This window comes from Podarcis melisellensis (genome assembly GCF_964234715.1).
Source record: "Podarcis melisellensis genome assembly, chromosome: 2".
Classification (NCBI taxonomy): Eukaryota; Metazoa; Chordata; class Lepidosauria; order Squamata; family Lacertidae; genus Podarcis; species Podarcis melisellensis.
Window position 1 is genome coordinate 76,263,521 of NC_138529.1, and position 26,267 is coordinate 76,289,787.

The following is a 26,267-nucleotide window of genomic DNA, read 5'->3' on the forward strand; positions in this document are numbered from 1 at the left end:
GGTATACATAAAATTGCAGTCATACAGATCCTAATATATGGTGGTGGTGGTGGGGTTGCAGTCAGGATAAGTACTACATACTTAGAAAAGATCTGTGGAAATAAATAAACATAGGTTTCTTAGGGCCATTCATTTCAATGGGTCCACTGTGAGTAGAACATAATGGAATACAGCCCTGGGTATTGTGCTATGTATTGCACGCGCTCTCTGTGTTGAAATATATATAAAAATTGTCCAGTAGCACCTTAGAGACCAACTAAGTTTGTTCTTGGTATAAGCTTTCCTGTGCATGCACGCTTCTTCAGATACACTGAAACAGAAGTCACCAGACCCTTATACAGTGTTACCTCGGGTTGAAGTAGCTTCGGGTTGAGCATTTTCGGGATGCACTCTGCAGCGACCCGGAAGTAACGGAACATTTTACTTCCAGGTTTCGCCGCTCGCGCATGCAGTTCCCTCGCTGTGAGAAGCCAAGTTACAGGGAACCAGGCAGAGGGCCTCCTTGGTAGTGGCACCCACCCTGTGGAACGCCCTCCCACCAGATGTCAAAGAGAAAAACAACTTTTAGACGACATCTGAAGGCAGCTCCATTTAGGGAAGCTTTTAATGTTTAACAGACTATTGTATTTTAATATTTTGTTGGAAGTCTCCCAAAGTGGCTGGGGAAACCCAGCCAGATGGGTGGGGTATAAATAAAAAATTATTATTATTATTATTATTATTATTCGTCTTGTGATTCCTGATGTCAAATTTATGTCCATTTATCCTTTGGCATAGGGTTTGCCCTGTTTGTCCAATATAGAGAGCTGAAGGGCACTGCTGGCATTTGATGGCATATACAATGTTAGAAGATGAGCAATTAAATAGGCCTGAGATGGTACGTTTGATGTTGTTGGGTCAGTGATAGTGTTGTCTGGGTGTATGTGGCAGCAAAGTTAGCATCTGGGTTTATTGCAGGCTCTGGTACCAGTGTCCATGTTAAGTCTGCTTGCTGTATTTTTGTGGGTGAGGGGTGTGTGTGTGTGTGTGTGTGTGTGTGTGTATAATGATGGATGAACACCAGATGCCTGCATTTTTGTATTCTATTTGGGGGGGGTGGGGTTGTCATGATGGACTCCTGCACTTCGAAGTTTATCACCGCACAACTAGATAGCATAGTTTAAGAAGACCTCCTACTGTGAACCTTGAGAGCTCTGCCGGGCAATGCAGACCATGATCTTATTCTGAATAATGATCTTACTCTGCATAAGACAGCTTCATCCATAGAGGTATAGTGCCTCTGAAGCTATCATGGACATGTAAGTGGACTTTCATAAGTGCAGCTGAGATGAAACAGGTAGGAGGAGCTATAAGTAGGAGGAGCTTGGGACTATTTGACAGGAGTAGCTTGGATAGTGCCTTCCACTTTCAAGAAGCACCAGAAGTATCTGCCATTCCTCAGCAGCCAGGAAACTTTACTTAGTCTGAAGATGTGACAGCAGATCATAAAGTTTTAACAGGATGGATGTTTTCTACTAGCCTCAATTGGGCTGCAGAAAAACCCTGTGTTTACCAAGTTCTTCAACATGAGGTTAGATGAGAACTTGGCTAATCAATCTTATGTGGTGTCCAAAGCAAAAAGCCAGCAAACTCTTGAGACACAGCCAGAGAGGCCTGGGAAGAAGAAAAGAGCTCACAATTCTCAATAGCCATTTGTGTCCTACTAGAGATGTCCTGATCTGAACTATGCGGCTCATATTAGCACTGCTGCAAGAGTATACCAAACTAAGGGAAATTAACGCATCGGAGATTGGGACTTGGCTTACAATGCCCGCTCCATAGAGACAGAAAAACACAGAAACATTAACTAGGTGGGACACAATCTTGTGGCGGAACACTAGGAATTATTCTGCTTGAATCCCTGCTAAAACAGGGGGAAACCCATTTGAGCTGTTCAGTCATGTTTAATATATCACTGTCAGATTTGTGCAAAGGGTTTGTTTTTCAACATTCAGGTTTGTATTGACTGTAAATCACACAGTGGAAACAGTCGATAAAAAGGTATTGCATCACACACCTGAAACATCAGATGGGAAAGCTTTCATGTTCAGATTGGTGGCATATTTCAAAGGCTTCAAAGATCAGCCCTAAAGCTGTTGTCACCAAGGTTTGAAAAACCAACATCCAACTAAAATAACAATATCTACGAGTGACATTAGTTAAAATTTCCAGCAGCAACTACAAATTTCTGGTTAATTTTGCAAGTTTAGATCTGGATGCAAATTCCAAGAAGAAAAAAAAGATCATGTTGACTCAGAATGGAACAACCGAAATAAATCCTAGAACCAGAGAAGGCATTTATATTTATTGGATTTGCATTCTGTTTTTATTTATACTTCTAGGGCAAGACTGAATGTAGCATGAGTAAGACACCTGCTCACGTCTCCTTCCTGTCCTCCAGCAAAATCTGCTCTGAACTTTAGAGACACTGAGGACTGGAGGGGGAAGTTGAGAAAGCCAATGTTCTGTTGCACAAGCAGGCCAACATCACTGAACACTGCCTTTCGTTTCACTGATTCCCAGAAGTTCAAAGCAGGCTTAAGATAGGTAAAGTGTGAAAAATGCTAGAGATCTACTTTCCTACACACTTAAGCCAAGTCACAAAATGCCTCTTCAGACAGAATGATCTTACAAAAGTTTCAAAGAGACACTGGGTACGAATTTAGACATGCTATGTCCTATGCGGTACAGTCCTCCCAGAGATCATTCCACTGGAAAATACTCACTAAACCTAGTGAGTATTTTCACTAAACCTAGTGAGTATTTTCCAGTGGAAGCACTACTCATCAAGATCTCCCTGCATATGGAAAATTGATATATATTTTATAAGGGGACTTTGAAACAAGTGATTCCCATGCACATTCCAAAATGGTGGAATCCTGGGAGAAGTGAATAGGGGAAATAGAACAAACACCCAAATATGTAGCCATGTTTTTACTACAAATTGTGCACTGCTTGAGGAACTTCAGTTGAAGTTAAAAAACTAAATATTTGATGAAATAGTAAACTTAAGTTTTACTTAGTCCCCAGAAGAATAGTAACATGAATGCTCATTTGTTTTCTGAACTTGTAACACAGACAAACAAAGAAAAGTGGGCTTGTTTTGTTCTCAAAATCAAAGGCAAGAAAAAGTATCTTCCATGAATTTTACTGGAAAGGACCAATCAATAATTTCCACCAACTCCCACTAATGATTTCATATATTGTAGCAGATGAATATTAAATATATATTAAAAACATTAAAATACAAAAAGAAGTCAGCTGGGAATTCATAGGCAACTAAAAAGTATCACTTAAGACTATACCCAGAGCAGATTCCCCACCCCCACCCCTTCTGTCATCAGAATTCCTAATTGAATTTAGAGTCTCTCTCTCTCTTTTTGACTTAACTCTGCTTCCATCTAGTGGTCAATTGGAACACTTGATATGAACTTTGTGTAGTTGTCACTGACACTTCACCACGCACTTTTAAAGCTCAGAACTCTTTATCCTATGGGACGCGGGTGATGCTGTGGTCCAAACCACAGAGCCTAGGACTTGCCGATCAGAAGGTCGGTGGTTCAAATCTAGTAGTTTGAAAGCACGTCAAAGTGCAAGTAGATAAATAGGTACCACTCCGGCAGAAAGGTAAACAGCGTTTCCGTGCGCTGCTCTGGTTCGCCAGAAGCAGCTTAGTCATGCTGGCCACATGACCCAGAAGCTGTCTGCGGACAAGCGCTGGGTCCCTCGGCCAATAAAGTGAGATGAGCGCTGCAACCCCACAGTCGTCCGCGACTGGAATTAACGGTCAGAGGTCCCTTTACCTTTACTCTTCATCCTTAAAGCACCTGATTCAGAGTATGGGAGTGTGGCACTCTATATATATTGTTGCAGTTGAGCTCTAATCAGCCCCAGCCAGCATGGTCAGAGATAGGATTGGAGTCGAACAACGTCTAGAAAGCCACAGGTACCCACTTGTGACTTAAAGACACCAATAAACTGGTGTGACCAACTATTATGGGTTAAGATCTTCCATCAGGTATGAAACTCACACAATACTTTTGGGAAATTTTAGATTTTTTGGGGAAAATCTTTTAGCTTAACTCTGTATCCACTACCCTGAACTCCTGGCAGCATACAAACATGATCAATAATATGTTTAAATATAGACCGGGCATTTCCAAATTCTTTCCCAAGAGTGCAAAAAGGTCACAGGAAGAGATGTGGGAATGGAGGAACTGAGAGCCAAGTGATAACAGCACTCCTGTTGGATACCAATGTACCTGTTGCAGGGTAACTCGCATGTGTTTCCAACGGCTTGGCAAAGGACAGTACAATCTGGTTCCAAAACTCTGAAGTTACTTGTCAAACTACATACATTAGTTCCGCACACACATCATATTAAACCATAATTCAAATCAAGCTATGGTTTGATGCAAATAAGCAGTGTGGTGGCGCATGCTGCTCAAGTGTTCCCAAGGCACTTCTCTTCTACTGCTACTACGCCACAGATACAACAAGCCCAAGTCCAGCTTGCTGTGCTATCCAAACCCAAGTTTACGGTGCGCTTCCTCCCAAGGTTTGTTCTTGCCTGTCACTCATGGTGGCAGACTCAGTTGCACACCAAGGGAGGAGAGCCTTGGGAACTTCTGACCAGCAGTCACCACCATACTGCTCATTCACAACAAACTATGGTTTAATGCTACATTCAAACCAGGCCACTACATGATGCATGATTTTGTTTTTAAAAGGTGTACTTCATTAAAAGGTAAAGGTAAAGGACCCCTGACAGTTAAGTCCAGTCGCAGACGACTCTGGGGTTGCAGCACTCATCATGCTTTACAGGCTGAAGGAACCGGCGTTTGTCCGCAGACAGTTTTTCCGGGTCATGTGGCCAGCATGACTGAGCCACTTCTGGCGAAACCAGAGCAGCGCATGGAAATGCTGTTTACATTTCTGCCGGAGCGGTACCTATTTATCTACTTGCATTTTTGCCGTGCTTTCGAACTCCTAGGTTGGCAGGAACTGGGACCAAGCAACGGGAGCTCACCCCGTCATGGGGATTCAAACCACCAACCTTCTGATCAGCAAGCCCAAGAGGCTCAGTGGTTTAGACTCTTATTTTAAAGAAAAAGTAGTCGTGAGCTCCCTGATTAGGAATGTGTTCCTGTGTTGGCCTCTGTGGTAGCTCCCTGCTGAAAATCCACCTACCCAACTGTCAGGGTTTCAGGGAGAGAAGAGCAGATGGGGGAGGAGACAGAGAGCGAGGGGGAAGAATCCCAGAGAGATGAGGAGGAGGATGACGATGACCAAAGATCGTCCATGAGTTTGTCCAGTGAGTCAGAAGACTCCCAGAAGGGAGCCCCCCTGGTCAGACCAAAGGGGGACCAAGGGGGAAGCAGGGAGGAACAGGGGAGCGAAGGGAGAAGCCTCAGTAGGAGTAGGACACAGGAGCCAGCTTCTCAGCCGGAACGGAGTGAAGGGGGTGGAGTTACCAGGGTGTCAGAGGGAGCAGAGCGTGAAGGAGACAGGGGGAGAAAATCGGAGCAGGACGCTCAGCCGGAAGGGGTGGAGAGTAGCACCGGGAGCAGTGTAGCGGTCGAGAGAAAGGTCAGAAGCAACGTACGCGCGCCAAGTTCAAATGTAGAGGCGCGCGGAAGTGAGGAGAGCCCTGGGGAGGAGCCCGGCCCCAAAGCGAGAAGGAGGGGGGCGGAGGCGTCAGAGGATTCAGCCTCGGGCGAGTCCCGGCGAGGGGGAACCCAGGGGGGCAGAAAGACCCTGCGGAAAAGGAAGGAGAGGAAGAGGTGGTCCAGCACAAGCCTCTTAAATTGGTGCCGAGGCGGGACAGATTCAGAGGGTACTTCAGCGATCTAACGGTACAGACGTAGAGTCACAAAGATGGAATGTAAACGCAACCATGATCTTCAATAAAGACTTTCTGTAAATAAACCGGATTGGAATTGGGTCTCTTGTGAGCTGGGACCAGACGGGTGGCTCTGACAGTAAGTACCCTCCACAGAACGCAAAAAATTTTTTTTTGCAAAGCTCACCAACGGGAGCAGCCATGAGCGCGGAGGAACAGCTGCTTACGCTGAGGAATCAGGTTACCGAACTCACAGCTGCAGTCATTGCATCACAGAAGAAGAATGACGAACTGGACAAGGCTTGCCAGGACCTGCGAACAAGGTGGGAGCAGGCAAGCAGGGCAGGGGTTCCGGGGTCCAGATCAGAGGGCGTTGCACTTGGACGGCGGGGGGGCGCCCTAGTTACGCACTTTAATGGCAACCTAGAAGACTACCCTAACTTCAGGGCAGACGTCGTGTATGCACTGCATTTGCTCCGTCATGATTTTAAAGATGAGGAGGAGAGAGTGGGGTTCATAATTTCGCATCTGCATGGGGAGGCCAGGACTTGGCTGCGCAATTTGTGGCGCGAAGATGGCCCTGCCCGCCGCGATTCTGATGAGTTTATTAAAGCGATGGATGCTTGTTTCCAGTCCTCTGTGGATGTGGATATTGCTCGCAAGCAGATGCACGGACTGCGGCAAGGCAAAGCCACTGTACGCCAATATCATTCTAAATTCTTTGCATTACTGACTGCATTGGGCTGGGAGAAGGATAGTAAACCCGCCAGAGATCTTTTCTGGGAAGGTCTTAGCCCCCCCGTCAAGGATGAGATCGCCAGGGGAGATAGACCCCAAACCCTAGAAGACCTAGTGCAACGGGCTTTGGCTATTGGAATACGACATGAGGGGCGTCCGTGGCACGAGGGGGAGGGACCCCAGGCGCGTGCACCAGCGAGAACCCCCCCTTTTGTCCCCAGGGACTTCAGCAGGACGCACCCTTCGCCCTTGGGGAGGCAAGGAGAAGAGCCGATGGAAATTGGTGGTGCTAGGGCTCAGACACCATCCAGAGCCCCTGTTTCCGGTGCAGTGAAGGCGAAGCCTCCTAGAGGGACCAGGAAATGTTACATCTGTGACAGTGCACAGCATATGGCCAAGGAGTGCCCCCAGAGGCTCCAAAAGCACACTGCAGCTCTAGCAACAGTGGCAGCGGAAGTGGTGCACAGAGAGCAGCCTCAGGGAAACGACAGTGCCTGGCTGGAAGCGGAGCTACTGGGGCTCAGCCAGGCGGATCTGTAGAACAGTCCCCAGCATCCTTGCAACGCACAGACCCTTTACCACCCAAGCCAGCAGTGCAACTCACTGCAACCCTTCAGCTGCCAAATGGACAATCCCTGGAGGTTCCCATCACGATCGATTCGGGAAGCAATGCGGATTTTGTGGGAATACAATTTGTCAAGCAGCATAGCATAGCACTCCTGCCTGCAACGACGCCTCTGAATGTGGTCACAGTGGACGGCAGAAAATTGCTGGGAGGGCAAGTTGTGCAGCAGACGCCTCCCATGGTGATGCAAATTGGAAATCATCGAGAAGTCATTAGCTTCAATGTCACCCACCTGTCAGACACGCCCATTGTGTTGGGCATGAGTTGGCTGGAGAGGCATAGTCCCGCTGTAGCGTGGTACCAGCGGCAAATCACCTTCTGCTCATCGTATTGTGCTCAGCATTGCATCCAAACCAATCAGGAGGAGGGGGCCGAGCAGCAACTGCAACTGGGCATGGTGCAGGCAGTGCCTCACAAGTACAAAGGATTCTTGGAGGTTTTCTGCGAGAAAGAAGCTGACCAGTTGCCGCCTCACAGGCCTTACGACTGTGCGATCGACCTGGTGCCGGGGGCGCAGCTGCCAACTGCAAAGCTGTATTCCATGTCTGAGGACGAGGTGCAAGAGCTCAGGGACTTCATAGAGCATAATCTGCAGCGTGGGTTCATCCGGGAATCCAAAGCAGTGGGAGGCAGTCCTGTTTTCTTTGTGAAGAAGAAGGACACGCCCCAAAAAAGACTGGTTGTGGACTACCGGTTCATCAACAGGCTGACTAAGCCCAAGGCCTTCCCCATGCCCAGGATCGACGACCTCCTAGCGACCGTTAGGAAGGGTAAGATCTTCACCAAGTTGGATTTGCGTGGAGCGTACAATCTCATCCGCATCCGGAAGGGCGATGAGTGGAAGACTGCCATGTTCACGCCTCTAGGCACGTATGAATACAGAGTTATGCCGTTCGGTCTCCAAAATGGCAGCCACGTTTTCCAAGCCTTTATGCATCACGTGTTGGCGGGACTCCTCTACAAGAAGTGTGTATGTTTTCTCGACGACATCCTGATCTTCTCGGAATCGCCGGAAGCTCACGAGAAGGATGTAAAGGAAGTCCTACAGAGGTTGAAGGAGCACAGGCTGTACGCCAAGTTGGAGAAATGCCAGTTTGATGTGACGGAGGTGGACTTCCTTGGCTACAAGCTGTCCGACGAAGGGCTGGCTATGGACAGAGTCAAGGTCCAAGCGGTGTTGGACTGGAAAAGCCCACGCAATCGGAAGGAGGTCCAGAGATTCATCGGATTTGCCAATTTTTATCGCAAATTCATCAGAGGTTTTGCAAAGGAGACGGCAGCAATCACGGACACCCTCAGTTCCAAGAAGAAGAAGTTCGCTTGGACGGAACAGGCAGAGCGCTCATTTCGGAAGCTTAAAAGCCTCTTCGCCTCCGAGGAGCAGCTACTACACGTGAATCCCGGCAGGCCCATGAGGGTGGAAACCGACGCGTCAGACAGAGCGGTGGGAGCCGTCCTTCTGCAGGAGGATCCGCAAGGCAATTGGAGGCCGGGCGCCTTCTACTCCCGGAAGCTCAGCAAGACGGAGCGGAACTACACCATATGGGACAGGGAGCTGTTGGCCATTCATGCAGCTTTCAAAGCGTGGCGGCACTTCCTCATAGGAGCCAAGCACACAGTGCAGGTCCGCACGGATCACAAGAACTTAGAGTATTGGCGAACGGCAAAGCTGCAGACCCAAAGACACATGCGCTGGGCAGAATTCTTTGCGGATTTCGACTTTAAAATAGAATACATCCCGGGGGACTCCAATGTTATAGCAGACGCACTATCCAGGAAACCGCAATACCTGGAGGAGACGACACCAATTGCAGCGAAGCACATTTTCGCACCGCAGGCGTGGGCGTGCGCTGCCATCACAGTCGACCTGGACGCAGTGCGACGCGCGTTGCAAGCGGATCAATTTGCACAGTCCAAGATGGAGGAGCTACGCAACGGGTCGCAAAGCGGCGATGAGTTCCAGTTGAGGGACGGACTCTTAACTCGCAAGGGTGCCCTTTATGTGCCTAACGACGAACTGCGCGCAAAGGTTCTGCAGCAATTGCACGACGCTCCCAGTGCGGGCCACTTCGGCAAGGAGAAGACACTAGAATTAGTGGCCAGGGACTTTTGGTGGCCCCAGATGCGGGGAGAGGTGGCGGATTACGTCGCCAGGTGTGACACCTGTCAGAGGTCCAAACCAGTACACCAGAAGCCGGCGGGATTGTTGGAACCGCTGGAAACGCCACAGCAGCCGTGGGAGAGGGTAGCACTGGACTTTGTTACTGACCTACCCAGCTCCAGGGGCAAGACGGCGGTACTGGTGGTTGTGGACTTGTTCACCAAGATGGCGCACTTCATTCCTTGTGCCAAGGTGGCGACGGCAGAACAGACCGCCAAACTCTTCATCGACCACGTGTTCAGAGTGCATGGACTACCGCAGTCCGTCCTGTCCGACAGGGGGCGCCAATTTGTTTCCAACTTCTGGCAGAAGCTTCTGGGTATCCTGCATGTCAAGATCAACCTAGCGTCGGCGAGACATCCGCAGACCAACGGCCAAGCAGAGAGGGTCAACGCGATCATGCAGCAGTACCTGAGGTGTTACGCCAATCAGCGACCCGCAGCGTGGGTGGACTACCTGCCGATGGCTGAGTTTGCCTACAACAACACGAAGCACGCATCGACCGGGGTGACACCGTTCTTCGCGAACAATGGCCGTCATCCCAGAACCTTTCCGAGACTTATGGCACCGGGAGGGGAGGTGCCTCAAGAGGCCGACCAGTTCGCAGCAGAGTTGCAAGAGGTGCACGAGGAGCTGCGGAGACATTTGGAGCTGGCCAAACAGGCCTATAAGGTGCAGGCGGACAAGCACAGAAGGGAGGGAGAGGACATCCAGGTGGGGGATTGGGTATGGTTAGCGGCCCAAGCGATGCCAGCCAGATCGTTAGCCAAGAAGAAGCTGGAACACAGGCAGCTAGGACCCTACCAGGTTGAGGCTAGGATCAATCCTGTAGCATTTCGCCTGGCCCTTCCAGAAGGCTCCAGAGTGCACCCGGTCTTTCATAGGTCGGTGCTCACTCCCTACAAAGCCCCACACAGGTTTCAAGAGTCAGGAACAGTACCAGACCCGCGCAAAGAGTCGCCCAAGGGGGGGGGTCGCCTAGGGCCGAACCACTCAATGAGGTCACAGAGATACTGGACTCGAGATGGGGAGAAGAGGGAGTTGAATACTTTCTCGCCAGGGAGGGCACGCCAGCCACTGCCAATAGTTGGGTGCCAGGCTACGCGTTAGACGAACCCCTTTTGAAAGATGAGTTCCATGCACTTTTCCCACATAGACCCATGCCAGCTGAGTACTTTGATGACTGGCTTTTCACGCCCACATTGTCAGATGCCACGTTCCGGGGCTTTTCTTCCGCCGAGGAGGGAACACCAGATTCAAGCCCGCCCAGGGGATCGTGCTCGGGGGTGGACACGGAAACCCCTTATTGGTGGGAGGAGCAACCAGAGGAGGAATGGCGTAAGAGGTGGATGATGGGTCCTTGGCGGGCAGCACCAGGCGAAGTAGCAAAGGGTGAAGAGACTGAGACCGCGTTGGGTGAAGAACCCGGGTTCGAATACACATACACAGAACTGCCAGCAGAGGACATTGAAGTAGACGACCTGTATCCCGAATCCACACCAGAAGAGCCGCAGCTTCCACGACCTGCACCCGACGAGCGGGAGGGGGGAAGGGGGGGCTTCGAGGGGGGGATGGATGTCAGGGTTTCAGGGAGAGAAGAGCAGATGGGGGAGGAGACAGAGAGCGAGGGGGAAGAATCCCAGAGAGATGAGGAGGAGGATGACGATGACCAAAGATCGTCCATGAGTTTGTCCAGTGAGTCAGAAGACTCCCAGAAGGGAGCCCCCCTGGTCAGACCAAAGGGGGACCAAGGGGGAAGCAGGGAGGAACAGGGGAGCGAAGGGAGAAGCCTCAGTAGGAGTAGGACACAGGAGCCAGCTTCTCAGCCGGAACGGAGTGAAGGGGGTGGAGTTACCAGGGTGTCAGAGGGAGCAGAGCGTGAAGGAGACAGGGGGAGAAAATCGGAGCAGGACGCTCAGCCGGAAGGGGTGGAGAGTAGCACCGGGAGCAGTGTAGCGGTCGAGAGAAAGGTCAGAAGCAACGTACGCGCGCCAAGTTCAAATGTAGAGGCGCGCGGAAGTGAGGAGAGCCCTGGGGAGGAGCCCGGCCCCAAAGCGAGAAGGAGGGGGGCGGAGGCGTCAGAGGATTCAGCCTCGGGCGAGTCCCGGCGAGGGGGAACCCAGGGGGGCAGAAAGACCCTGCGGAAAAGGAAGGAGAGGAAGAGGTGGTCCAGCACAAGCCTCTTAAATTGGTGCCGAGGCGGGACAGATTCAGAGGGTACTTCAGCGATCTAACGGTACAGACGTAGAGTCACAAAGATGGAATGTAAACGCAACCATGATCTTCAATAAAGACTTTCTGTAAATAAACCGGATTGGAATTGGGTCTCTTGTGAGCTGGGACCAGACGGGTGGCTCTGACACCAACACTGCTATTTGCCTTCAAATGTGCTGTTCACTGAAATTAAACAGCACCTTGAGCAAACTGCCACATAGAGGAAGGAATTTGTGGAGGCCCAATTCAGACTGTAGTCCCACAGCTGCTTTTTCTCCAAAACAGAAGTGGCCATTTGAACACTAACATGTAGTTCAACCCTCAGATGGAACACAATAACATGTAGTTCATGTAACATGTAACATGTAGTTCAACCCTCAGATGGAACACAATAACATGTAGTTCATGTAACATGTAACATGTAGTTCAACCCTCAGATGGAACACAATAACAACTTTATCAGCATTACACTTTACTTATGCCACACATTTACATTCCAAAGACCACAGTAAGAGTACAGCCTATGGCCACTTATCCCTCCACCATGTTTTTGAAATAGTTTTCCTGTGGTTATGGTTTATGGTCATTTTAAATGAGAAAACGAGTCTTAGCAGTACCGGCTTTTGCAGTCGTCCAGCTACATAGAGTGTCTTCCAGCGAAGCAAATCTTCAATCAGAACATCAGTACTAATAACACCATATTTTATAACCTGGAACATGCAAAAATGAAAGCTGGATTACATTAAGTGTAAGTAAAATACAAATATACATCAGCCAAAAGCAAAATAGATTTGTACAAAGGCTGAATCTTTTGAAAATTCTTTTGGGGAAATTATTCTCAAAGCACTAGAGAGGTAGTTTTTTTGTCTCTTTTGCTAAGAACCATCCTAAGAAGCAGCAGAGGGGCACACACCGTGAAGTCTTTTTCATCAGAAACTTTCCATGGGAAAATCACTTATCTCTCCTGTTCTCCTCATAAGCATTTCTGCAGAGTCTCTTATCTAACCTTCAAGGCGCCTCTTGATATTTAAACAGTTACCTCACTTGGAGTCCAAAAACTAACCTAGTTTTGAACCTATCTTTTGTGATGGAAAGAGTCATAAAAGTTGTTTTATTGTAATAAAATCTAAAACAAAGATTAAAATAACCACAATTTAAATCAATGAATCCTGTTTTTATAGAACATATTGCCTTTCAAAAGAATTTTCGTCTCAGTAATAAAGCTCTCACAGAGCAAAAGCCTGAATGAGTCAATAACTAAACTTGTGCACTGGGGACAAACCCAGATAACAGCAAAGATGCCACCTATATTACTTACCCTGCCATTACAAGGCACTAGTGTATTGTAGTAAATCCCTGCTCCATAGTTCTGGACGTTACTGATTGGCTTGGGCCCAAAATATTTTAGAAAGGAATAATGATTACGATTCTTTAGCAGGTTCATCATATGCCATGTCACAGAATCATCAACAGCAAACACAAAGTCCAGCATATTGTTCTGTAAATCAAAAAAGATGACAGAATGCATAGGGTTTTTTTGCTTACAATCACAAGACACTCCTGAACCATGTTAAACACCAGAAGGCAACATAAAGATCTGAAACAAAAAAATGAAGAAACACATAAGAACACACACACACACACACACACACACACGCAAGCAAAAGCTCACAAAGCATGTTTGTCCACTCCATGTTGCATCCAGATTAAATTAGGCCCCATTCAAATCCAGACTAAGGTTTCAATTAAAATCATTAATGTAGTCCCCACTTTAATTCAGTGGGATTTAAGTGCTAACTATAGAGTACATGATGCATCAGCATCTGATGGCACTTAATAAAATTCAAGCCTCAGTGGTGTTTTGATACTTAAAGTAAAAACTGAATCCGACACGTGATCAGGTACGCCCAGATACGCCCAAGACGTTCACTTACAACAGTGGTTTTCAACCAGTGTGCTGTGGCACCCTAGGGTGCCTTGAATGATGGTCAGGGGTGCCACGGGCAACACTGGCCCCTGCCCCTCTCTCTTTCTCTCCCTCCTCTGATGCCCTCTTGCATCCTCTCCCCCAAGAGGAGGATTCCCAAGGAGAGGAGAGGACGCTGAAAGGACACTCTACAAGGGAGGGTGTTCAAAAAAGGGTGAGAGGCTGCCAGCTCTGCAGAAAAGGGGTGACCTAACTGGGCTCTTGAGCCCCACAGGGGTGCTGCAGAAAGAATGTAGTTGGTTAAGGGAGCTGTGGACCCAAAAAGGTTGAAAACCTCTGACTTAGAACAATTCCACTGATAACCCAATCAGTACAACACCACAGGCCACTATTAACGCATTATTCACTATGGCTGTATTAGGAACCATCTAAGAAACAAATGGTTAAAAACAGTTGAAGCTAAGAGGGATAGGATTGCTACCTTAGAATGAGCCTTAAACTTAAAGGCTGACAGACTAACCTCAATTAAGAGACTGTGGCTGCACAGTTTATTGGAAGCAAATCCCATTATAGACAGTGATAGCTATTTTCAAATAAACATGCATTGATAGACGCTGCTAGGTGCTGGTTTTACCTGCAATTAAAGATTGTGTTGCATGGATGGTGCTATGAAACAGATGGCGAAAAAACGAGGGGAGCTCTATTATGTTTTGCTGGGCTCATGAGGGTAGAATTGGGGAAGGGTGGGTTATTTTTAAAGCACACACACATCCCAGCTCCTTGCTCAGGAAGGCTGCAGAAAGAACAACTTCAAAAACGGCCGCCGCCGCTTGATCGCTAGCAGGTTTTACAGCTAAATAATAGGCATAGGACTCGCCCCTTCCCGTCCTAGGAGTCTATTCCAGCCCCACTTACCCCCGTTTCCGCGGCAGAGGCCCCCGCTTGCTGAAAGACCCCGGACCCATAAGCAAAAGCTAGGCTGAGCTCTTGAGGGAAATGAGCCAGGATCCTGCGGAATTTCACCGCCGAGCTCTGCAAAGCCATGCGGCCAAAGTAAACAACGTGCGCCTTAAGCGCGCGCGGAGTCTTCGCAGGGCAGACTCAGCAGCTGGGAGGGCCGGGCGGAAGCAGCACGTCGCCCAACGTCCACGCCAGTAGCTGAGGAAATAGAGGGTTTGAACCAAGAGGAAACCAAGTAGGCGTTCTGAAACCACAGCGCCCTCTCTGGTAGAGAGCTGCCTTGGGGAGGCACCGCTTTCTGGTGCGCAATCCAGTCTACGCAGAAAATACCGGTGATGAATTCCCTGGGGCTTGAGACCAGATAAACAGGGATAGGCGTGTAGCCTGGCAGGAACCAAATTATATAGGCAGGCAGCAGTGCGAGCAGAACTTTTCTCAAGGTTCTTTCTGGAGTAGAGTTACTGTTTTGGGGTGAAAATTATACTCAGAGTTGAGAGTGGATTTCATGCTCTTTATTCAGTTCATAGTGGTGAGGAGGAATGAAAGTTCCCCCAAAATATCTGCTTTATATACATTATTTACACAATGGGCTGCACGTGGTTGGCTAATTCCGGGATACTCCTGTAGGCCAATCAGGTTGTGGATTCACTTCCACCTGGAGCTGGATTGGGTGGCTCCTGCGGACCAATCATACTGCTGCATTGTTCTAGGACCAACCAGACGGCTGCATTTTGGATAGTATTCAACTCAGTACATAACATGGGGAGTGAAGAAACCTGATTAAGTTTTTTATCTTCTTTTTATCCCACTACTCACAGGTTCCAAAGATGGGGAAAGGCTTGTTCCCCTGGTTCACTTCATGCAGCCAATGCAATTGTTTATTGTTTAAAAAAATATATGTATAACTGTGTTAGGGTTGCATATCCCATGAGGCAAATCCACTAGCACAAGGACTTTCTATTGCACAAGGGAACTTTCCCTCCCTCTCCTTTCCCCACATACCCCCCAAATCTGTTCTTGGGTTCTCAACCCTCTGGAGCAGACTTGGAGAGCGGACCAGGGGGCGGGAGAGGTTCCATTGCATAAATGGAAATCCTGCAGTACTATTTCATTGCATAATGCCTTATATATAGGTATAGGTAAGCAAATATTGAGGGAACTGTAATTATTGCCTATATACCTTCTTACTGGTATTTGACTGAATTGCCCAAATTACTCCTGTACTTTTTACACCACCGTTTGATCTAGAGGGATTCCAGCGACAGTTTACTTAACAATCATACTGCCGAAGCATGCATACTGAATATATTGAAATTTTTTAAAAGAATACACACATCATTTGAGGGTGTGTGTTTGGATTTAATGCAGCCTGATCCTGCTACTGCAGTCCCAGGCATCTAGGAGCAAATGCCACTGAACATTTCTGCTTAACTTAATTGTGGTTCAAGCTGTCAGAAATCTTCTATGACCTGCCGAGCAGTAATAATATATGTAGATACAGATGGTCCTACTTGCTCTGAACTACCAAGCAATCTCATCTGATTATTCTGAATGTCAGATTGGCTATGAACCTCGGGGAACGCAGTGAGCTGATAATTACTCAACCAGCTACTGTATGCTGCTGTCGGCAAAGTGTGATACGAAAGTTATTAAAAGCGTACAGCAAAGCTTAAAGGGGCGGCTGCTCTTTTGCATACATTTTCATCTAGAGAGCCAAAGGACCTGCAGTACCTTCTGAGGAAATTTAGTCAAATTCTTTGAGAAAGGATCCAGCAGTTCAGAGATCCAGCAGATCAGAGGCATTATGACACTGATTACTAGCTGCCAGCATGCAGAAGCTGGGGGGCTTCCCAGAGGTGTCCAGTGGCGTAGCATGGGTTGTCAGCACCCGGAGCAAGGCAAGTAATTTGTGCCCCCTAACCTGTGGATTTGCGCCCCCTAACCCATGGATTTGCGCCCCCTAACCCTAACCCCCAGAAGTTGCGCCCAGTGCGGCCGGCACCCCCTGCCACTGGAGGTGTCTGCCTGGCCACTGTAGGCTAGAGGCAGAATCCTAAAAGAAACTACAGCTGGGGCACCATTATTTTCAATGCTTCCCTTGTGCATTAAAAAAAGATTAAAAACAACAACTTCATCAGAGTAGCAAACTAGCACCATGTGGAAGAGATTAAGCTGTAAGCTTTCTCCCCAATGCACTGGTTTTCATTTACAGGTATTTCTTCCATGCCCAAGAGTGATGGAGAGTGGGAGTGCCTATGATTCTACAGAAACATGCACCAAAGTGTCCAGACACGACAGCAACTTAGAGAAGATGCTCTCTCAGTAGATGCCATTCAAAACTGTAAGAGACCGTCTGATTATTATATCTTTGAACAGGCAGAATGGTATGGTTGGCGGTGGTCTAGCATAGGGGTAAGCTAATGGTGTGCCCTCCAACTCCAAGCAGCATTTAGCATGGCCAATGGTCAGGGATGATGGGAACTGTAGTCCAGCAACATCTGAAGCGTGCCTTGGTCTAATGCAGCTTTTCTCAACCTGTTGGTCCCCAAATGTTGTCGAACTACAACTCCCATCACCCCTAGCTAACAAGGCCAGAGCTCAGGGATGATGAGAGTTGTAGTCCAACAACATCTGGGGACCCACAGGTTGAGAACCGCTGGAGGACTCTAATGGATATCTGGGTCCTGAGCCTTTTGGGGTTTTAGAGATAAGCGTCACGTTCCTTCATCCAAGCTGCTGCTGACAAAAGCAGTCCTTTTTAAGGGTGAAGCCATCCCTGTTGGCCCTCTTTGTTCAGATGGAGGAACAAGTGCAAACAGCTCAGAGTTTTATGCATCTCTAGGTGAGCTTTAGGCAGCCCCACATAAACCAGTAATGTGTCTGGAACTCCATGATGTTGCATAGGATTCTGGGATATATTGTTGTTTTCATTCAGTCAGTAATTTCTGGAAAAAAATATGGCCTTTCAATTTTTGGTCCATCTGGGTGAATATGAATGAGAGTTTCCAGCAAACTAGCAATATTACTTTAGCTGCTGGACCACCTTCCTCTTTATTCAATCAGCAGTTAACACCACTGGGCTGAATCCTTTGTACTTTCTGTGTCTATAGCAACACATTCATTATTTTCTTCACGACCATCTTGTTTGCTTTCATCACCCTGTAATTGTCATTATCTGCTGTTTTCATAGTTGTTACATCACACCGGCTCTTGTAATTATGTAACAGTAGCCCAAAGCCCCCACATGAGGGCTTTGCAATTATGAATATATAATTTCTGTTTTCATCTCAGATTTTTGAAACATTTAAGTGAGCAAAACCCTTTGAGGATTCAAAGCCGTTGGCTTCCCAGATCCAGAGTATTCAGTGGCTGTTTCAGGCAGATACAGTATTTAATTCCCCAGCATATCAACTTAGACTGGTAATTCATGGCCCGTAATCAGGTTGGTCAAGTTTATATTAATTAAGAAATGAGTTTGTAGCTTTTCTACCTTTGTGGCCTGTGTTTTCATTCTGTTATTAAGGCACAGTGTGGTACTAATTAGTCGTAAATTTAGTTGATTAAAAAAACTCCAGGGCAGCACCATGGGAATAGCCAGGATTTTTGTTAGGGGGGAGCAGGACTTGGCTGAGGGGCAGGACTTTCGTTAGAGGGAGCAGAACCAATGTGATTGGTCAGTTAAGTATCTGTTCTTTTACTTGATGGGGGGGTGGCAGCTGCCCCCCCTGGCTATGCCCATGGGCAGCACCCAGGTTCTACTTGGAAATCTGAAGCTAAGTGCATTAGGCAAAACATAACACAGGATGCAACAGCGGGGCTGGAGACTTTGTGGGCATAAGAGGAAATTCTCAAGAGTGTCATTGCCCCCACAGGTATCACTCTGGAGACCATAGGTTTCGTTAGTTCCTGGATCCCAAGCTGTGTGGGGCCATAAAGATAAGCGGCAGCACTTGTATGTGTAAATGGTGCATGCTGAAGTTGAAAATGCCTCATGGACATTATTTAGATGAACAGCATATAGAATGCAGACTTGTGTGAATCAAGATTCAAGTATTATGACCAGCACATAAAATCCAAACCGATGTGGATCAAGTATGTGGTTTCTAAAATCAGAGGCTTTCCAATAGCACATTCCATAATGTGATTTCTATTCACTCATATGCAGACTGCAATGGTGAATTTCTCTGAGGGCTGCATAGCATGTAGTTTAAACAACGTAATGCAGAGTTTTATATTAATCTCTTACACTTCTACCTCAATAGGTATGTGACTAAATGTGAATCTCAAAACTGGCAAGAATACTTTCCTGATATAATACCCATTTCCCACTCCTTAGCATAGAGAACAAAAATGGTGTGTGTGTGTGTGTGTGTTTATGTAAGTGTGTGTAATAGAGTTTTATCCTTGGGCTAAATCCACAGAGGTAGGGAACTATTCCAATAATAAATACTGTACTGTATGCTATATGCATCCAGCTGCAATTACAAACAACTACCACTTGATGTCCTCTTTTCTCAAAACTATCATAAATTTTTCAAAACCCTGCTGTTGCTTTTAAGGTTATTTGTGATTCCATTGAAAACACCCTTTTTGTGCTGGATTGGTGTTGCTAGTTTTTGTTGTCATGGTAACATATAATGCACTGTATTGTATATACACCATTTAGAGTGCATTAGTCCCACTTTACAGCTAATGAATACTGAGGCTAGAAATACATGGCCAGGCCAGGTCAGTCAGTAAATCTACGGCACTAGAAGAACAGCTGAGTAATAAAATAATTTCTCAGAGTATAGCTAGCCTGCAACTTACACACAATTGACTCGTGCTCATTCAGCTTTGAGCGCTTGGCAAAAGTATATACATAAATATATAAAGGGGGCAGAAAATGAGCAGGCAACCAGGCAAAAAAGACTTTGGTAATCCTACCCACCACTGCACCCAATGGGTTCTGACTATATGCAATTTTGGCTTTAGGCATGAACCCTGAAATATTACCCCTACATAATTTGAGGGCTTACTGTATATGCTTTCCTCTCACCATTGAACAAGTGATATTTCCTTTCTTTTCCGTCTCCTGCTTCCCCAAACACATAGGTTTCAGTAGCAGTTTGGCTATGAACAGCTTCTCCTTTTCCCTCCCCATATTTTAATGGCATAGTAAGGCCATTCATAGGAGAGGCTCTGTTACAAAAGACACATTTTCATAATCACAGGTGGGCTCACAATCCTTCTCCACCAAAGAAAACCCCCATTCCTAGTCTTCTTCTACTTCCAGCACCCCAATGCATGATCTACTTGCATTTAAGGCTCCAGCACAGTGGAAGAAAGCACTTTTCATTTTGTAGTGTTCATGCTAATGCTTTCTCAAGAAATTGCTGTGGTGGGAAAAGCTGGGGGAGGAAGCAATTATCTTGCCCAAATTCCTCCTGCCCTCCAGGGGGCTGTGAGAAACAGAGAGAGATAGTTGTACAAAAAGTATCTAACAGCACAAACTTTTACACATCTGCTTAGAAGTAAATAAACGAGGCCAGATGGCACCACCTGCTTGCATGTACTTTTTAGGCCTAGGACCTGCTGAACTGGTTACAGGCGGGTTACAGATTTAATGAGAAGAGGATAAAATGTAGGTCAGCGTGATTTTAATGGAGCTTCCTCCCAAGTACCGTATTTTTTGCACCATAACACTCACTTTTTTCCTCCTAGAAAGTCTGTGCGTGTTGTGGAGGGAATGCCTAGGGGTGGCATGCCTACGGATTTTCCTCCTCTAAAAACTATGTGCGTGTTATGGCCGGGTGCGTGTTATAGAGCGAAAAATATGGGTAAGTGAGCCCAGGAGTGGAACTTACTAACGAAGAGAAGACCTTTCAGAGGAGCATGATCATCAGCAAATGCTTCAGCTTCAATTGCTCCAAAATGCAGCAGACAGAATTGCTGGATGGGGTTCATTTCACAGCACGTATAACCCCTGTTTTGCCAGTTCGTTTCCAGGCCCATTCAAGGTGATCGTATTAGTGTTTAAAGCCCTAAATGATTCAAAGCCCTAATACCCGAAAGAGTGCCTGCTTCCCTACAGACCCTTTTGGGTGCTAAGATCTGCAGAGGATGCCCTCTTCTTGCCCTCAGAAGCTGAGGGTAGCAGCCCCGGCTATTTGTGGCCTCCCCTAAGTTGTGGAAGTCCCCACAGACATGGGTCTGGTACTTTCATTATACAGCTGATATGTGTATTTTTAGGACCCACCATTTATTTATTTTTGTAATTTTAAGCTTTAAACTGTTTTCAATATGGAAGCTGGCCACTGGTAATATTTATTTACAACCTGTCCCTACTTGTTCTGTCCTGTCCCCGTTCTGCCCTCTTCCAGGTCCAAAATGACCAACGCGTTGGACACACGTCAATTGAGTGTGTGCAAAATGGTCACCGCTTGTATAATATCTAAAGATTCCTATATTGATTTCTATATTCTTCTTCAGTAGAAATTCATTGAGTGATTTACATTATAGGCTATTGATGTAATTAGAAATGGTCCTTGTCCTAAAGAGCCATATTTTTAAAAAATAAATATATAAATTGGCTAGTTCAGTAGGCCTTTACCTAAGAGGAAGCACCATTAAACCAATGTGGTTTACTTCTGAGTAGACTGGGCTTTGGCTTGCACAGCAAGAAACTGTTTTAAGAATGTGACATATGGTGTATGCTGGAACAGGAAAGCTGTTTAGAATGTATGACCTTCAGGTGCCTTTGCAGCTAGTAAGGTGATTCCTTATTTGCAATATAGTTGATTCTGCTAACCTGGAGATTCCATTTAATTAGCCTTTAAATCTGAAACACATCTGCAAAAAGACTGTTCTTTACCTGCATTTGGCAACTGCTTTTATTTCTTAGCGAAGCACTGCCCGAAGCCTTACTACTTTTATTAAAGCAGGAGTCTGAGAATTAATGTGTGCTGAGCAAATGGAGCTGTACTGTTCCTTGGTCTGGGAAGAATTACCCTTGCACTTGGAAGTGGTTGAGCACATTTTGATGCTCCTCCAAATGACCATAGCAAAGGTATGACCACCTCAGTAGATCTATTATGCCTTGCTCTCAGACTTCATAGAGGCTGCTCAGTGAGTGGGGAGAGCGAATGTCCCTTCACCTTGTCACCTATGAAAACACTGTTCCTAGGACTGTATACTATGATTTACAGTTAGTAGTGGAATTCAGTTAGCCAAACACAAAATCCTTCAGGAAATCTGAACCCTGTCAAAATAAAGCATGTGTTCTGGTGTGTAGAAACATCAGAAGGGCTATAATTTAAACTGGGTGTTCATTTTAGATGATGGCTGCTTCATTTATGAATGCTTTGGGTTATAAAGATCTACTGTGACTGAAATATTTTAGTGTGAACCTTGGAAAGAATAAGATCAGAAATTATCACTCGCTCTCCTAGTCACGGAGAGAGCAGGAAATAAGGGCACATTTCCCTGCCACAACCCAGTGGCAGATGTCTTATTCGGATGACATATTTACAGTGAGCTCTTTTTTCTTGATTGGCTCACTACTCAGCATAATTCCTATTAAATGTCCTCAGGCTGCCATTTGCTTTGGCCTAAACAACAACACAATAGCCGGTAGCAAATCTACGACCTCAATGCCGTCTCCCAGCTGTCTTGCCTTGATTCATGGATGTACTCGTAGACATTTCTGGATAGCTTTTTGTGCAAAACCACTGGTTTACTGTACATTTAAAAGCTTTTTACACTCACAGCTGGACCAAGATAATTTGTTCCTTGGGGTGAAGTGCGGTATGCCACACACACACCCTTTCCGCATACCTAGAGTGACAAATTATATCTTATTTCAGTATTGGCAAACAACCGGGGGGGCTACCGTGACTGCCCCGTCCTCCAACATTTGCCACCTGAGATAGTTACCTCACTCTGCCTAATGGTAAGGCCATCGATGTGGCTGGGGAAACCTAACCAGATGGGTGGGTGGGGTATAAATACAGTGGTACCTTGGGTTACATACACTTCAGGTTACATACGCTTCAGGTTACACACTCTGCTAACCCAGAAATAGTGCTTCAGGTTAAGAACTTTGCTTCAGGTTGAGAACAGAAATCGGGCTCCGGCGGCGCAGCGAAAGCAGGAGGCCCCATTAGCTAAAGTGGTGCTTCAGGTTAAGAACAGTTTCAGGTTAAGAACAGACCTCCGGAACGAATTAAGTACTTAACCTGAGGTACCACTGTAATTATTATTATTACACAATCCTATCACTTTAGTTTTGCAGTTTCTTTTAATGCTCAGACTAATATTGAAAATCCACTATCCAACAAGGCTTGTCAATCTTTGGATGTTATTAGATTTGGATGTTATTGCTTTCATGATCCTGCAAAACAAAAGCTAGGGTTAATTACTATATACCCTTTACTGAATCAATGTATCTGTTGGAAAGTAAAAGAAAATGAATTTTCAAGTTCTACATTGTTTTGTTTCTGCTTTAGGCAAAGGGGGAGGTCTGGAGTATGTGTGCACAGACCCTGAAAATAACCATGCTTTGTAAATCTGGAACATGACAAAGAGTACATGTCTAACATTTTAATGAAAAAAAGCCTAGGAGACATTGCTCCTAATTATTTTTTCTTCTAACCCGAATCAACTGTCTCTCCATTAGAAGATTTTGTTTTGTCTCACAACACTTGTTGAGCTATTAATCCATTGAAACTTTGACTATAAGTACATGCTTCACTTTTTGTATCTCATTTTAATGTAGCAGAGCTGTCAGAAACTCATTGTGTTACTAACGCTATACTAATCTGAGAAATGCACTCTAAGTTGTTGTTGCTGCTTTAAATCATTTATCAAATCAGGAGCAAACATAATACATACCTTATTTAAGAGCCTGGTGCTCCAAATTTCCAAATCACTGTTGTGCATAGCTAAACCAGAAAGTAACACAGAAGGAGGAGCACAATATAAAGTCCATCATTGCAAAGTGAGGGGAAAAGGAAAAATACATTTGTGGAATATTTTGCAATTCTGCACTTCAGACCAATGTACTTAAGCAAACTACAGAAAGTCATGGGGCATAACAACCCAATTTATAGCTTGGCTACAGCAGTAATGCATCTGCTTCCTCGATTTCTCTTGCAAGGTAGTTGCAGATTGATTACATTTTTTATAATGTCATGGCTCCGGGGAAAAAAAAATGTTTAAATAAGAACCATTTAAAATGGTAAGTAAAAATTATTCTGATACCACATAACTCATCAGATGGATGTGATTACGGTCTGTGACCTATTTATCTCTATGACTCGCCTAAGTCAGCTCATTCCTCTCCCTATACTTGCTGCCTTTGGTATCATCTGTGATGAAGACTGGACACAAAGTTTGATCCTTTTGCATATCTAACTTCTACCTTTGCATTTCTAACTGATACTATCTGACAGGCCACATAGCTGATAGTTAACACTGGTTTTACCAATTCCAGTTACCTCACTCTCTACTGATAGTAATGTTTTTTTTAAATGAACATACAATCCTTACTTCAAGGTGTGCAAAAAATGGCTGTCTCTTGGTCACTTTTTAAGAATTGTGACTAGGAGGAAATTTGTTATATATTATTAGACAATTGAAAGTTACCGTAATTATATACAATATTGCAACTCATGTGCCCAACATACAGCCCAGAAAACCAGACAAAACCTTTCCACAATAAAATATGGCACCATGCTCTGGAAACCTTATTTCAGGACGTTTTCTCAGTTTTTTTGGTTTTGTTGTTGTAAATTAAGCATTGTGCTGCCCCTATAGCCTTTATCGTCCCTTAACTTCTTACTCCCACTGCTTCTTCACAGATTAATTTCCCTTTCTCTCTCTCCAGTGCTTATATTTTTTGTTATTATTGTTCTCCATGAAAAGCTCCCTATTCTTTGTTAAGCAGCTTATCTACGCCTGCTTCAAATTGATTCTCTCTGCACAAAATGGTAAAATCCTGCCCATTCACTTCTGTCCCATCCCTAAAATTCTAGTTCATGCTCTGCCTTTCCCCCTCCATAACCTTTATAATGTTATCCTCTCTGACCTTGCTTTGCTCAGCCTACTCACCTTTATCCAAAATTCCAGTATGAAAATTATTAACCTGCTTCATAATTCGGTTCCCAAAACTGGCTCACCATCTCATTGATGTCCAGCACAAGCTCACTATTCTTATTTTTAAAGCTGCCCACAGCCTTTTCTATCTACCCAGCCTTCTGGTTTCCTGTTAAAGATCCTTATCTGAAATTTTACTGGAATTGTAACTCCATGAGGGGTAAACTACAGTTCAAGGATGCACCCAAGTGATCAAGAGATCTCAAGCATATGGAGATGTCATCTTTTGCCCTCATGGATTTAGGATGCTGGAAGTCAGTTGTCGTTTCTGCAATTGCATGCTTTCAATATTTATGTGGCTCACAGGCTGCAATTCTGTACCAAGTTTCTTGGGAGTAATGCCACCAAATGCTATGTGATTTACATTTGAGAAGACACATATAGAGTGGCAAGACAAAAATGTATTTAAATCTTGATGGGAATTTTGTTTGTTTTTGTTTTTGTTTTTTTTAGGAAAGATGATAATTACATTGGCCTAAAGCTCTGAGTATTGTAGGCAATTTGCGTAATTGCACAGGCCTGCCACTCATCACTGTGGTAGGTCTATTCTGGTTGGCAGCATATTTGTTCTTTTAACACAGCATTTAGTAAATCTCTCTTTAAAAAGAAGATACAAACCTAATGATTTCAGCAGTATATCATATAGGTTGTTGTTTTGATTTTGAGAGCCTTATTATGTAACCATCCAATGAAGACCCTAATAGTCTTTAATGCTAGGAAGCTTCAGTATTGAAGTGCATGATAAATGTATCAGCCAACTTGAGCATCTTTCAGGACTGTAATGGATAACTGTCTTTCTAGCATCTAGTTAAGTGTGAAAAACTGCAGCTGAAAACCAGCTAATGAGCTCATTTTGCATTTTTATGGCAAGCCTTCTTCTTGATTTGATACTGCACGGTGAACCTAGGTCAGGACAATAAGAAAATGGAATTGTCTGAGACTTCTGAAGGAACAGCTTGTTGGTGGTCAATTAATAGGACACATGGACTTCAGGCTTCCCATTCTTGCTTGTTACTGCTATATATTCAATATATTTGAATTTCTACGGAATACCATTTTAATGCAATAGAATACAATATGTAAGAAATAAAAGCAGGAATAATAACAATATTTATAAATCACAGAGTATCTAGCACAGCACAATTTCTCCGGCAGGCAGAAAAATGATGGGGTGATTCTCCAAGGCCCTTGGCAATTTCTGGGCGGTAGCGGGGGGAGGGGGAGAGAGGAGGCATTTGGGTATCACTGCCTTAGAATAAATTGGGCACACAACCCTCCCAATACAATGAGATATGAAAATGTAACCAGAAGTGGACAGCTTGATGGCACTCCCCTGGCCTTCTGAAAGCTGAGCCACTGCTGCTTCCCAGGAAAGAAACTGAGAGGGGCTCCGGATTAGCTTTGCCAGTCCATTTTCATCACACCAACCTCCCTATTGCCTCCCCCACTCCTTGCCAGTAAGCAGCAGCAACTCTTAATCTCAGGGTCGTGGGTTTGAGCCCCATGTTGGGCAAAAGATTCTTGCATTGCAGGGGATTTGTCAAGATGGCTCTTGTGGTCCCTTCCAACTCTACAATTCAACCAAGTAAGCACCTCCTCCATCATGCCATTTGCTTCTGATCTCTAT

The 26,267-nt window shown here is 45.6% G+C and overlaps 1 protein-coding gene and 1 long non-coding RNA gene across 6 annotated transcripts in view; one reads left to right on the forward strand and one right to left on the reverse strand.

Annotated features, from left to right (window-relative positions):
* TAMM41 (TAM41 mitochondrial translocator assembly and maintenance homolog) overlaps window positions 1–26,267 on the reverse strand; it is a 146,326-nt gene that overhangs the window by 27,230 nt on the left and 92,829 nt on the right. For 3 of the 5 annotated variants that reach the window (XM_081901238.1, XM_081901239.1, XM_081901240.1), the window contains 2 exons: window positions 12,938–13,117; window positions 12,237–12,329 (listed from right to left, as the gene is read on the reverse strand). The exons of 1 other annotated variant lie outside the window; for it this stretch is intronic. In XM_081901238.1, the coding sequence (XP_081757364.1) occupies window positions 12,237–12,329; window positions 12,938–13,111 (267 nt within the window). In that variant the 5' untranslated portion in view covers window positions 13,112–13,117. Of the gene's footprint in view, window positions 1–12,236; window positions 12,330–12,937; window positions 13,118–14,461; window positions 14,681–26,267 lie in introns of those variants that run through there. One more of the 5 variants, XM_081901237.1, reaches the window with a different exon arrangement.
* LOC309364298 overlaps window positions 16,723–26,267 on the forward strand; it is a 99,940-nt gene continuing 90,395 nt past the window's right edge. The window contains exon 1 of the long non-coding RNA XR_014165799.1: window positions 16,723–16,847. This is a non-coding gene — a long non-coding RNA (uncharacterized lncRNA). The remainder of the gene's footprint in view (window positions 16,848–26,267) is intronic.